The 14,776-nt window shown below is 45.2% G+C and overlaps 1 protein-coding gene across 1 annotated transcript; it reads left to right on the top strand.

Moving 5' to 3' along the window:
* Positions 1-763: 763 nt before the first annotated feature.
* Fam240a (family with sequence similarity 240 member A) lies at positions 764-2,299 on the top strand. Its single transcript, XM_028860016.2, has 2 exons — positions 764-906; positions 2,086-2,299. The coding sequence occupies exons 1-2, from the start codon at positions 764-766 to the stop codon at positions 2,174-2,176; spliced, it is 234 nt and encodes a 77-aa protein (XP_028715849.2). The 3' UTR covers positions 2,177-2,299.
* The last annotated feature ends 12,477 nt before the right edge of the window (positions 2,300-14,776 follow it).

Below are 14,776 nucleotides of genomic sequence, written 5' to 3'. Positions count from 1 at the left end.
ACCACTCCCACTCTGGCCATAGCTGAGCCCAGGCTGCCTCCAGCAGCTTCTTCATCCATGTCCCTGGACCTCCTGTTCTAATGCCCAGCACACCTGCACACTGATGGTCTGAGCACCCCGGTTCCCTCCTCACACACATGGGCAGACCTTCTTGCTCCCCTTAAAATAAGAGAAACCCTGTCTTGAAAAAACAAAAAACAAAACAAACAAACAAACAAAAAAAAAAGTGATCCCACTGGGCAGTGGTGGCACATGCCTTTAATGCCAGCACTCCAGGAGACAGAGGCAGGCAGATCTCTGTGAGTTCAAGGCCAGCCTGGTCTACAGAGTGAGTTTCAGGACAGCCAAGGCTACACAGAGAAACCTTGTCTCAAAAAAACAAAATTAAAACAAAGGAATCCCAGCACTGCAGAGGTAGAATTGAATGGTTTCTGCCACTCCTCATGTGGGTGCCCAAATCCACAGCCCACACGCCTGTGCCTACTGCTGAGGGCTCTCTCCTGTCAGTAAGGAAGAATGACAGAAAGCGCCTCCAGGCCAGTGCCTACGTCACTGCTGCCCAGGAGCACTCCACTCTGCACGCTCAGACCCTCTGGCTCCCGTCTTCCTGCACCCTGACAAGGGACGCTCTCGGACTAGGTGACTGGTTCTGTGGCTGGGTCATAAGAAAACAGCAGGGTCTGGACGAATGGACCCGGACCCTGCAGAATCCAAGGGATCATGCCGGGGCTGGGGCTTCAGTGCCTCTTTTCTTTTCCAGGGGATGAACAGTCAGTACGTCCGCCGAGAGGTCTTCTGTGGGAACACCTGCCACGAGCTCAAGCGCTTCTGGGAGAGGGAGATTGGCAAACAGACGTACTACCGCGAGTCCGAGGAGCATCGCCTGGGAAGGAGCGCGCTGAGAAAGTACGCGGCCGCATGTCTGTTTTCACACATTTTGAAAAGATTTATGTATTTTTGTTTTACGTGTATGGATGTTTTGCCTGTATGTCTTGGATCTTGTGCACGCAGTGGCCCTGGAGGCCAGAAGAGGGTGTTGAATCTTCTGGAGCTGGAATTACAGACTGTTGTTAGTTACCATGTGGGTGTTTATAACCAGCCTTAACTCCAGCTCCAGGAGATTCACCACCTCTGGCCTCCTTGAGTACCTACCTACACACACACACACACACACACACACACGCACGCACGCACACACGCACGCACGCACATTATTAAAAATATTAAGTCTTGGAATATAAGATGGAGATACTGGAGATGGCTCTGAGGCAAGTCTGGGCAACATGAAATTGTTAAAACCAGAAAAGAGGGAGGGAGGGAAGGAGGGAGAAAGGAAAAAAACAGCTAGAAAATGGGCTGAGGAGATGGCTCAGTTGGTAAAGCATTTGCCAGGCAAGCTTAAGGACCTGAGTTCAAGGACCAGCCCAAATATAAAAATTCCAGCTACAGCAGTGCATACCAATTATCCAGTGCTGGGAAGATGGAGATGGGAACCTCACTAAGGTCTGCTGCCTAGCCAGCCTAGCTGAATTGGCCAGCTCCAGTTTAGTGAGAGACCCTGTATCAAAAAAGTAAAGTAGGCGCTGGAGAGCTGGCTGGAAAGATGGCTCAGGAGTTAAAAGCACCAGCTGCTCCTCCAGAGGGTCCCAGTTCAATTCCCAGCACCCACGTGATGGCTCACAACCACCTGTAATTCCAGTTCCGGGGGGTCCAATTCCTTCTTCTGGTCTCTGAGGGTACCAGGCACATGCACAATGCACAGACATGCATGTGGACAAAACATTCATACACAGAAAAATTTTAAATTTAAAAATAAGGTCGAGAACAACAGATAAGACACCTGGCATTGACTTATGACCTCTGCATGTGCCCCCACATACAGGCAGACACACAGAAAACCCCCAAATCAGAAACTGAATCTGTTCATTTTCACCTATGTAAATAAACATGCATGTATATTTGATTTGCAAGTCCTCTGCACACCCTCCCAAAGCCTGAACACAAAGGGTTTCGGGAGGAAATGGGAAGACGCTTCCTGGAGCCACAGCTGTAGAGAAGCCCATCTGCGCATGTTTCTATTTCCAGACTCAGGGAAGAATGGAAGCAGAGACTGGAAACAAAGCTGAGGCTGCGGAACAGTCCAGATGAGGCGGAAAGGCGGACAAATGTCAGCTGAGAGCTTCCCACTTCCCTGGCCCCTGAGGACACAAAGCATCGGGTCCCTCAGCCAGAAGTCAGTTAAACCCCAGTCCCTCTGCTGTGGCACATCCCTTCCCAACGCCCTGCCAAGTCGCCCTCTCTGCATGGAGGCCAGGCTATTATTCCAAATTTCTCTGAATGTGAGCTTGTTTAATATCAAGGCCTCAGGCACTGTGTTTTGTTTTCACATAATTTCCCTCCGGCTTTAAAATCCACATATTTTAAAGTATGTGCGCACCAGCAGGGATTCGGATCTTCCTGGTGCTACTTTAATCTATTTCTGCTGTACCATTTCACCACGAAACATAATTGCATGCAATCTTTTCTCGTATTTCCCTTTGAAGAGAAGAGCAGTGCCCCATCTACAGCACCCAAAGCAGCACCTGAAGTCATACAATAAGGTTTGTAAAGATCTGGTCTCTGTGTGAACCTACATGGCCTTCTAGAATGTTTATCAATAAAATTTGGAGGTCATTTTAATAAAACCCAGTCTTTTGCATTGCATTCTGTGAGCATGCCTTTCTTTGCACGGATTTAGTCCAATCTCCACAACTGTGCACTGGTTAGCTTCCAGTCTGTTAGCGCAACAAAACTGATATCAGGCTACAGATTCTGGACTTTGAAATGACACTGTCACTCCATCTCTCGGGTCTAGAATCATCAGGGGTCTCTGCTATTGAGAATGCAATGAGAGAGTCCAGGAAACTTTTTCTTTTCACAGAGAAAGAAAGTGAAGAGATTCATGATTGTGGTCCATGACACCCGTAAGGCTTTTTAGACACAAGGATAATTCAACTAACTGGTCAACATGAAAGTAATTCCTCTGATCACATGCACATGTATTATTATAATTATACTTTAAAATATTTATTTTTATTTCAAATTACGTGTGCCTGTGGGAGGGGTGTCATACACATGCAAATCATGTGTATCTGTGTGTGGATGTGCGCATGTGTATCTGTGGGGGGGATGTGTATGTGCATCTGTGGGGGATGTGCATGTGCATCTGTGGGGATGTGTGTATATGTATCTGTGGAGGTGTGTGCATGTGTATCTGTGTGGGGGTATATGTGTATCTGTGTGGAGGTGTTTATGTGTATGTGTGTATGGATGTGCCGTGTATATCTGTGTCTATATCTGTGTCTGGGTGTGTGCATGTGTATCTGTGGGGGTGTGGGGGTGTGGGGGTATGTACCTGTGTGGGAATGTATGTGTATCTGTGTGAAGGTGTGTGTATGTGTATGTGTGTGCTATGTGTATCTGTGGGTGTGGGTGTGTGAGTGCAGGTGCCTCTGATGGCTGTCAGATCCTTGGGAGCTGGAGTTACAGGTGGATGTGAGCATCCCTATATGGATACTGGGAACTGAACTCAGGTCCTTGGCAAGAGCAGTACGTACTCTTAACCACTGAGCCATCTCTCCAGCCCCAATTATTATGCCTTGTTATGGACAAGGAAACCGAGGCTCAGAAAAGTGATACAAGTATAGAACTAATTAGTGAAAGAGTCAATGTCAGTTTAACTCAAAACAAACCCTCAAATCATGGTGCTAGTTAATTAACGCCCACACATTCTTATTTTCAGTGATTTGTGCTTGATGGGAATGTATTTTAATCAACTATTAAAATCCATGTATAAGTCAGGTGATGGTGGCACGAGCCATTAATCCCAGCACTTGGGAGGCAGAAACAGGCAATCTCTGTGAGTTCAAGGCCAGCCTGATCTACAGAGTGAGTTCCAGGACAGCCAGGGCTACATAGAGAAACCCTGTCTTGAAAAAAAATGCATGCATAAGATGAGTGTTTATATGCTAAAATCACACTAATTAAAAAGATCTTCAGTGGACTTTAAATTGAAGGGTTGCACTGTGAACGGTCGATCACGGCAGGAGTCTGTACCAGGTCCCTGGAAAACGCCATTTGTCCTTGTCATGGTCTGAAAGTGAAATGGTCCCCGTGGGCTCATGTTTGAAGCACCTGGTCCTTAGCTGTGAGCCCTCTTTTGGGAGACTTTGGAACCTCCACAGTGGTGCCGTAGCTGGCCAAAGCGAGCTACTTGGGGAGGCATCGTTGAAGGCCATGCCTGGTTCTAGCCTGAGCTTTGAGCTCCCTCACTACCAGGATGTGAACACGCCATGCCACAGGTTCCCACCACTGTAAGCTACGCTGTTCCTGCCACCGTCCATGATGGGCTCGCCCTCTACTCTGTGAGCAGACATGAGCCTTCCCTCCCACAAGCTGCTTCTGCCAGGAGTTTGTTGAACACATGTCACAGCACATGTCATAGCACATGTCACAGCACACATGTCACAGCACACATGTCATGTCATGTCACAGCACACATGCCACAGCACACATGTCACAGCACACATGTCACAGCACACATGTCACAGCACACATGTCACAGCACACATGCACAGCACACATGTCACGCACACATGCACAGCACATGTCACAGCACACATGCCACAGCACACATGCCACAGCACACATGCCACAGCACACATGCCACAGCACACATGTCACAGCACACATGCCACAGCACACATGCCACAGCACACATGCCACAGCACACATGTCACAGCACACATGTCACAGCACATGCCACAGCACACATGCCACAGCACACATGCCACAGCACACATGCCACAGCACACATGCCACAGCACACATGCCACAGCACACATGCCACAGCACACATCAGAAGAGGACGAGGACAGCAAGTTCAACTGCTTTTCCAAGTCAAGGCCCCCGGCTCCCTGTGGACTCTGTGTTCCTCCCTCTTCTTTTCTGTTTTCTCACTGACATTGGATCGATCTAAAGGGTGGGCAGGTCAGTGGCATCAACGGTGCTGCACACACCCGAGCAGGCTAACAAGCTTCCGAGAATCAGAAGAGGACTGCCGACTTACTCCTGCACTAGATGTCGGTATCAAATTGTGGGCTGTGCTGCTGTTTGTCCACCTGTTTCACCAAAGGGCTTTTCCAGGAGTCTTTTCCACATCCAGTCCCAACTTCTCCTGACCTCCAGTTCCATTATCACAATAAACCTTACATCTGTCCTGTCTCAGTCACTCACAGGGCCTGGGTGTCGGCTCCGGGCTAGCGATACGGCTCAGCAGGTGTACTAGCTGTGAAATCCTGATGACCCGAGTTCAACCCTGGAACCCACACTGGAAGGAAGAACTGACTCCTGACGTTTGTCCTCTGACCGCCAACATGCCGTGGCACACACCTGTCCATACTCAAACATACATTGCACACACACACATTACTGATACATACGCTTAGTGATAATAATTTTTAAATGTCAGCTTCACTTTCTTAAGATTAGAAGGTTCAGACACTTCTAAACACTATGCCTTGATTCAAATGTCTCCAAAGTTTTAGCACACTTGAAATCTTACGCCAGGCTTAGTGGCCCATCCCTGTGATCCCAGCACACAGGAACGGAGGCAGAGACGGGATAATCAGTGGCTTAAAGCCATACTGACTACATAGAAAGCTGGAGGTCAGCCTGGGCTACATGAAATTCTGTTTTGATTTTTTACAAAATTAATAAAAATTTATCATCTTTAGTATAAATACTGTTTGACTTATAAGAAAACTCAGTTTTCCATTCTCTTATAGCCTTACTCTTGTGTACCTACTCATGGGAATGCAAATTGGTCCAGTCATTATGAAAATTCCATAAGAAAGAAAGCATGAAAAATAGAATTACCATACTAAGGACCCGATTATACTACTCCTGGGTATCAACCCAAAGGACTCTAAGTCAACACGCCACAGAGATGCCTGCACGTGCATTTATTGCAGGACTATTCGCCATACCCAAGTCATGGAGTCAGCCTCGGTGTCCATCAGCAGATAGAGGACGCATATTATATACACACAATGGAATTAGCAAAAAAGCAATTAGCCACAAAGAGCAAAATTATGTTGTTTGTAACTAAAGGGTTGGGAGGCTGGAGAGATGTCTCAGCAGTTAAGAGCATACACTAAGCCGGGCGGTGGTGGCGCACGCCTTTAATCCCAGCACTCAGAGGCAGGAGGATCTCTGTGAGTTCAAGGCCAGCCTGGTCTACAGAGCGAGTTCCAGGAAAGGTGCAAAGCTACACAGAGAAACCCTGTCTCGAAAAACCAAAAAAAAAGAGCATACACTGCTCTTGCAGAGGACCCGGGTTCAGTTCCCAGCACCCACATGGCAGCTCACAACTGTCTGTAACTCCAGTTCCAGGGGACCCAAGACCCTCTTCTGACATCTGTGAGCATCAGGCATGCACATGATACATGTACATATGTGTAAAACACTCATACTCATGAAATAAGATAATAAATCTTTTAAAAGTTATATTGTTTGCTAGAAAGTTTAATGAAACTGGAAACCATTATATTAGTGAAAAGGCCAGACTCAAAAAGAGAAATATCATGTTTTCTCTCACTTGTGGAGTTTAGATTGTATATAGGTACATAAACTCTCTCTCTCTCTTCCCCCGTGTGTGTGTGTGTGTGTGTGTGTGTGTGTGTGTGTGTGTGTGTGTACTAACACATAAATGGTTAATTCAAGCTGTAAATAGAGCCCTGGTGGATGAATTAGTCTCCATGTCCAGCTTAGTCCATCCTGACCCATCGACGTGGTGTCCTTACAGAGATCTGAACTGTCCTAGCTGGTGCTACCTGAAACCTTGATACCCTGGAGATGAGCTGTAAGTACTTCCTTTTGCTTACTGTGTGCAAAAGCAACTGGGTTAGCATGCCTAGTGGACACAGCGGCCAGCTTTGGGAGACCTTGAGCAATACAATGTGGAAGGGACATGAAGGGAAGGTCACAGCTACCTAATTACCTTGTGGAAAGAAAAGACAGGTTGAGAAGACTCAGGGCCCACCACATGGGGCTTTGAGGCTGAATATGAGCCTCCATGGTATCCAGAACAGCCCCTAGGGATGGGAACACAGCCATGTGATGAGACACAAGACGGATCTGTTGGGCAAATGAATGGAAGGTTTGCATACAGTGCGGTACTATGTTTTACAAGAGCCTCCTCCATAATACCCCCATTCAGATCAGGCTGAGGGGTCTGAATGACACCACTGAGGGCCTCTTTCCTCTCTCAGCAGAGAGCCAGCACAACACTCGGAGTTAGTCAACATGAAGCAAGCTGCAGTCCATGGCTAAGCTTTAGAAGGTCCTTTTATAAGGCCGCTTCCTGATCAGGAAGCTTTCGTAATTGTCCAAACATTTCCTTTTGGCCTATGGAATGGAGAAGGTCATAGTGTGAGGGCTTCTAGAACCTCCCACAGTGTGTCCACTACGGCTGTGCCCACAGTAGTCTAGTGCCACATGTGCCCGGCCACTTTGCTGCTTGTAGTTTTCCCTAATAAATGTGATTCCTACTCTATGGCGGGTGACTGTAGAGACAGGTGCCCTGTGCCCTGGACAACTGGCTCCATTCAGACTCTCCTTGAACCCAGAGGCTATCTTGATGACAACTCCCTAGGCCACAGGGGAATTGAGGCAAGAAGAGAGAAAAATACAAAGAAACCAAGAACAAATGAGGAAAGGTAAGGAGCAGAGGAGAGAGTGTAGTATTCTGGAGAGCTTGCAATTTAGAAAAATCAGTTTTTGATCATCGCTGGTTCTCTCACAGGTTGGTCTGATCCAAAAATAGGAAAAAGGAGAAAGAGGGGACGTGAGGAGGAGGAGAAGGGGTAAGAGAAGACCCTCCCCATTGCTCACAGCAGGGGTTGAGCACAGTGCATGGAAAAAAGAAGTTTATGCCGGACAGTAGTGTGCACGCCTTTAATCCCAGCACTCAGGAAGCAGAGGCAGGAGGATCTCTGTGAGTTCAAGGCCAGCCTGGTTTACAGAGTGAGTTCCAGGACAGCGAAGGCTGTAACACAGAGATACCCTGTCTTGAAAAACCAAAAAGGAAAGAAAGAAAAGAAAAGAAAAGAAAAGAAAAGAAAAGAAAAGAAAAGAAAAGAAAAGAAAAGAAAAGAGAGAAGTTTATTTACCAAGAGGTTGGAGTAGCTGAGATGCTAAATGGGAGGTGTGTCGTGGGGTAACCCAGAGTCTCAGCAATAATCCCCAGCAGGAAGGATAAGGTGGGTTGCTGGGTAAGAACTGGAAGTGTTCTAATGAGATGGGCTGGGGTGGGGAAGCAGTGTCCAGTGGGAGCTGAGATGGAGGAGACGTGCTTCCTGAGACAGTCTACATCTTTTGAGGTTACTGGTCACACAAACACCCTTGAAACAAACCCTTGTTACAAAACAAAGGCAAGCAGAGCCTCTTTTCATGAGAGACACAGAACTGGAGGCCAACAGGAAACTGTCTCCCTACGGTTTCCACCCTTGTTTCTATACTGTGTTGGCCACTGGTGAATTTCCACTGAGGTCACTCTGATATATGTGACTGACAGATGTTCTAGAGATGAAGTAAATGCCTCTTGCTCCTTGGAAGATGGACCATGAGCTCCTTTTGTGACAGCAGGGCAAGGGAAGATATCATCCATTCCAGCCCCCAGCAACCTCTTCCAGGGGCACCATACCCTCGACTCCGTCTACACACCACCGGTGGTAGTATGTTTCTGTCAGGACCACCAGCCTGCAAATAATGACAAGGAGACTTATTATTAACTATGAAAGTTTGGGCTTTAACTTAGGCTTGTCTTAACTAGCTCTTAAAATTTAAATTAACTCATTTATATTAATCTACATTCTGCCACATGGCATTACCTCATCATCGTACTTCCTCTGAGTCTGGCTGGTGACTCTGCCTTTCTTCTTCCCAGAGTTCTCTCTGCCCAAAAGTTGCACCTTTACCTCCTGTGTAGCTATTGGCCACTCAGCTTTTTATTACACCCAATCACAGCAATACGTCTTCACACAGAATATAAATATCCCATAACATTTCCCCCTTTTTGTCTAAATAAAAAGGAAAGGTTTTAACTCTAATACAGTACAATTGTATACAATAAGAACAATTATCAAGTAAGAATTATATTCACAATGTTCAGTCCATTTATATTTGGCAAATTTGGAGAAATTATTATCTTGATGAGTCCAAAGTTTTATATCTAAATCATTTTTTAATCATAACTTGTATTATCATCCTAAAAATATCTTTTTAGATCATACAACATCTTCCTAGATAAACAACTTACACTTTTATTTTTCTCAACCTTAGAAATTTTACATCTTTTATGTAAGGTTTTTTTTCTTCTGAATTTGGTAACAAGGAAAACCATAACTATAACTATCTCATCTTCAACTCCATCAGAGACCCAAGAAGGAGATAATATTACCTGAGTAAACAGAAAGTACAGAGCAAACAACTTCCCAAACTGCAGAAATGACAAAAATAGCTGGCTTCCTGGACAGTCATTCAAGGTTCTCTGCAACATTGGTGTATCCATATTCAGCCTACAGGCCTAGAATATCTGACAGACTTTTCTATGAAGCTGGAATTCTGAAGGATTGTCCTACCTTGTTTTAGCAAAGTTCTGCAGTCAACTTCTTTTGTGTCCTGCTTGTCCAATTTAAACAGCATATTTTCAGCAGTTGAGGCAAGGGAAGTGTCTTGCCTAGTGGCTAACTGCCACAAATAAAAGCAAACTCCATATGGAGTTTCTTCAACAACCATCATCCTTTTTGAAGTAGATTGGCACTGCCAGGAGCAGATGTATCTCACTGTCATGAAAAGCCTTATGTTATTAAAACATCTTAAATGCCATCCATATTCTGTAGGTCTCTGAAGTGTTTGAAGACTACCCAACTACCTAAAAAAATCTGTTTGATCTTGAAAACATACCTAACACAGTCACAAATTTGATTGTTATAGATGGCTAACTACTAACCTGTATTTCTTATTATTCTAAATAACTTTCAAGATCTAGAACTTTATATTACATTTTTTAAATGAGCTGCATAACTATAATACCTTAAATAAGTGTAGAAACATATATACAGTATGTTATAAGAAAAATAACCTTAAATTTGTATCAAACTACATACCAATGTAAAATATTTGAAACTAGTTGCCTTTTAGTCTTAAAGTAGATTCAATAATCTACCCTTTTATTCTATCATTCCCACATCTCCCCTTTTTCTTTTCAGAACAAGATCCCTGAATCTAATTCCCTTTGCTTAGTTTCCTCCCTGACTATGACCAATAACAACTTGCATCCAATCCCCCTAAACAATGGCAAACATTCACCAAACAACCAAAATACACCCACCCCGCCTCTTGTGAATGTGGGCATCATGTTCTCTAGATGCTTCCTATTGTCTGGGGGTAACAGCATCTTTAGGGGACCATGTGAAAATTGGGATCATGGTCAAATCCTAGGAAAGCTAGCTGTATTATTTGTTGTCCAGTCTCTGTGTAATGGAAAAGTGCAGGGCTTGTCTGAAATAGTTGAAGCTAGGTTGGAGTAGTCTGTGAGACTGGACCATCTCAGCTAGCAGCTTTGAAGTTGTTGTGAATGCAGAATTTTGAGAAAACTGTAACAGAGGGATTCTGAGAAGATTGATCACCCGGGCTACTTGTCTTTATTGGTGTTTGGTCCTTTTTTTTTTTTTTTTTTTATGAAAACACACAAACTTTTAAAAGTAACATACATATTAGTGTTAATACAAGTATGGAATGTGCGTTGTGCACAAGTCAGCTAAAGATGATTTTTTTATTCTGTGTTTGAGCAGGTAAAAGGCATCTGTTAACTTTATAAGTCCATTTGGACTGTATATCAAATTGTAGTATAAATCTCTAATAATAAGTCATGAGGACTCTGTAGCCAGCAAGATTTATCATGTCTCTTTCAGTCTCAGAGCTGCTCCCATACATCAGCATACATGTCACCTGTCCTGTAGTCATTTCTGGTTTCTTTCTCATGTCTGTAACCAAGATCCTTGGGAGGATTTCCTGATCAAATGTGATCTTTATTAATTTTGAAGAAATCCATAGCTGTGGAAATAAAAGCATAATCTCTCTTCCAACTCAACATATTTCCTGACTTCCATTCTGAAGTTAAGACATTTTAAAATATATATAGGTTGGCTTAATTTAGCAATTTCCATAATCCAATGTCTCTCAGCAGCTATTGTTTTTGTTCATTAGCATTTAAAAAATTCAACGTTAACAAAGCAACATATAGGATCCAGGCACCCTGTATATTTTCTATCTTTTCATAGCTTATTCTTTTTACATTACTTTACTCTCTCTTTAAAGACAATTATTTTTAAACTATTATTTATTTTTCTATGGCTGTCTATACCCATTTCTTTTCTTTCTTTAGGATCTACATATTTTTTTAAATACACTATAACCTGTTCAGAGGTTTTCTTGGCTTGGACCTGGCTGTGTGTGTGTGTGTGTGTGTGTGTGTGTGTGTGTGCACTAGGCTGCCTCTGCACAGCTCCACTTAGCATATGGCACGCTGGCAGCTGGTTCTGCCCCTCTCAGTTCTATGAGAGCCTAACCTCATGTGGGTGGATACCAGCCCTGGAGCCATATTTACCCAAATTCCCACCCCAGCTCTGGGAATTTGTTGTGTCCACCTGAGGCATTTGTACCCAATATGGGCTGCTTAAATGCTCGGCTGTACAGCAGGGCCTCTTAAGAGAGCCACACCTCTATATGCCAAGCCTACCTGAGAGACCACTTTATCAGGCCCTATGTGGATATTTGAGTCTCCATGTTGGACACCATAGGTAGTTGGACTTTTCTTTGGGCTGCCAGCTCATAAATAACAACACAGAGATTTATTATTAATTATGAAAGCTTATCCTTAGCTGCAGGGGTCCACAGAGGCTCCCTAGTAAGGCCTTACTCAAGGTCAGAGAATCTGAGCTTGCTTTGCCCAGCAGGGCTGCATAATGGGATGGTTTGGCCAGGGGCGTGGTTACCAGGTGTTTTGAAGGGTCTACACTTGGCTGTACATTGTGCTTTGATCTTGAAAGGGGGAGGTCTTTTGCCTCTCCCCTTGGTAGTGTATAAAAAGCCCATTAGAATAAAAGTCAAGGCGGCTGGGTATTGACCCTGAGCCCTCCCAAAGCTATCCTGTGTCTCTGTCCATCTTCTTTTATATTTCTATCTAATACTTCCTCATTCCTCTCTCCTCTCCCTAAGAACCCTTCGATAGGTTGGAACTGGACTCCTATACTTAGCTTAGGCTTTTTAAAACTAGTTCTTATAACTTAATTAACCTGTTTCTATTAATCTATGTTCTATCATGTGGTTTGGTTACCTTTCTTCTGTCCCGTATGTCCAACTTGTTCTGTGTCCCCTGGCATCTCATGTGTGCCTAGACTCATCCCTCTGATTTCATCTCTCTGCCCAGAAGTCCTGACTATTCTCTCCTGCCTAGCTATTGGCCGTCCAGTTCTTTATTACACCAATCACAGCAGTACATCTTCACACAATGAACAAATATTCCACAACACCACCCAGCCAAATCACGTGGTTGTTCTGAACCTAGGGACTGAGGGAGGGGAGGAAATAGAGATGCAGCAGCAGAGACAGAACACACATGGCAGGATGCAGACAGGGGCACAAGGGCAGAGGCCGCAGACCCTGGGGGAGCTGGCTCCTGCAGGAAGTGCTATGGAATCAGGAAACCTGCAGGACATGAAGGACACTGTTCTGGGAAGAGCAGGGGTCAGGGGGTGGAGGAAGCGCACCAGGGACTATAGATCTACTAAAACAAGGTAGCAAGTGTAGCCAGAAGACAGGCAGAAAGCATGCAGAGTAGACAGAGACTCAGGGCAACCATGTGGGCCAAGGTAAAGGGGCTGGATTGGACTCCAGGTGCTCTGCAAGGCCACTGGAGGGCTTCCAAAGGTCCCTCCTGCTGCTGTGTGGACAGCTGACTGACTGCACTGGGCAGGAGAGGTCATGGGAGGACCAGGAGGAGCTAAGACTAGGGTCCACTGGAGAGTGACCATAACCTGGATAAGGACGCCCTTAGACACGGAGAGAAGCAGAGGTACACATGACTATGTGAATGAGATCAGAACAGAGTCGGGGAGGGCAGAAGGAAGCACAGAGCACTCAGGACTTCTGGGAGCACTGTCAAGGCCTGTCAGGGATGAAGGGCTGCTGGGTTCTCAAGTAGAACGGAGAGCGATAGCCAATCTTTCTTTGCAAACTAGGAGCGGAGAATGGGCTATGACTCTTTGTGACACCTGGGAACCTCGCTTATCTCCACATAGACCACTTAGGCAAGACTCTATGGTGATATTTTATTTGTACTAAAATATGATTTGTATGTTAATAAATAAAGTTGCCTGGGGGTCAGAGCTAATAGCAAGCCTTAGCAGAAGCTGGGCAATGGTGGCGCACACCTTTAATCCCAGCTCTTGGGAGGTAGAGTTAAGCGGATCTCTGTGTGTTCAAGGATACAGCCAGCATGGAGACACACGCCTTTAATCTCAACACCAACCATAGAAGACCTGGAGGTCTGTACAGACAGGCAGTGACTAGGAGGTCATGTGGTTGGATTTACAAGCAATGAGAAGGCAGAACAGAAACACTATAAAAAGACAGACACACGGGAAGTAGCTCTCTTTCGGAGAGGTAGGACAACAGCAACAGTGAAGGTAAGGTTTTTAGCTCTTAGCTTTTGCTCTGACCTTGGCTTTCATCTCTGTATTGGCTCTATGTTTCTTATTTAATAAGACGGTTGGTTACATCTACAAGGCTCCCTTGCAGACTGATATGTATTGGTACAGTGCTCTACAACAGTCCCTGGAATGAGGAGAGATGCTGATAAGGAGCCACTATGAGGCCTTGGTATCCACCTTCATAGTTTCAGTTGATGGCAGACCTTTCTAATATACACATCATCACCACCACCTCGGCCACTGTTAATCTAAAACCATCATAGTCATCACGGTCGTCATCACCATTACCACCACAATCACCACCATCATCGCGTAAGGTTTTGCTGGAGCTACCAACTTGCCTGGCTATAATTTGAAAGCAGCACTGCAGTGGTTAGATGGCCCACTGCCCGTTAGGTAGTGCTATGGCCCTGGTCATTCAATCTGTGTCCTGTAGTGGGACTGGGGCCTTGGAGCTGACATTATGCTTGTCTCACTTCTGCTGTCCTTGAGAAAGACAAACTGAATCCACGTGTGGCCAATGTTTCTTTGCTGGCTGGGTTCATGGAGATGTGCCAAGTCTACCAGAAGATATAGTAGTGTTAGCCATCATCAGGCCACTCAGGCACTGTCTTAGTCAATGTTTTATTGTTTCGAAGAAACACCATGACCACGACAACTCTTTTTTTTTTTTTCCCCGAGACAGGGTTTCTCTATGTAGCTTTGTGCCTTTCCTGGAACTCACTCTGTAGCCCAGGGTGGCCTCGAACTCACAGAGATCCGCCTGGCTCTGCCTCCCAAGTGCTGAGATTAAAGACGTGCGCCACCAACGCCCAACTCTTATATAGAAAAGCATTTAACTGGGGCTTGTTTACAGTTTCAGAGGTTTAGTCCATTATCAGCACGGCAGCAAGCAGACATAGTCCTGGAGGAGGAGCTGTGAGTTCTGCATCTGGCTCCTCAGGCAGCAGGACAAGAGAGAG

Source organism: Peromyscus leucopus, chromosome 7 (assembly GCF_004664715.2).
Source record: "Peromyscus leucopus breed LL Stock chromosome 7, UCI_PerLeu_2.1, whole genome shotgun sequence".
Taxonomy (NCBI): Eukaryota; Metazoa; Chordata; class Mammalia; order Rodentia; family Cricetidae; genus Peromyscus; species Peromyscus leucopus.
The sequence above is the reverse complement of the archived record's forward strand: the minus strand, read 5'-3'. Positions and strand labels throughout refer to the sequence as shown.

What these genes read in the sequence shown, in the direction of transcription:
- Fam240a (XM_028860016.2), top strand. Translation starts at nt 764, where the DNA reads ATGAACAGTCAGTACGTCCGCCGAGAGGTCTTCTGTGGGAACACCTGC. An exon ending in GGAAGGAGCGCGCTGAGAAA is followed by an intron (nt 907 to 2,085) that starts GTACGCGGCCGC and finishes TTCTATTTCCAG; the next exon opens with ACTCAGGGAAGAATGGAAGC.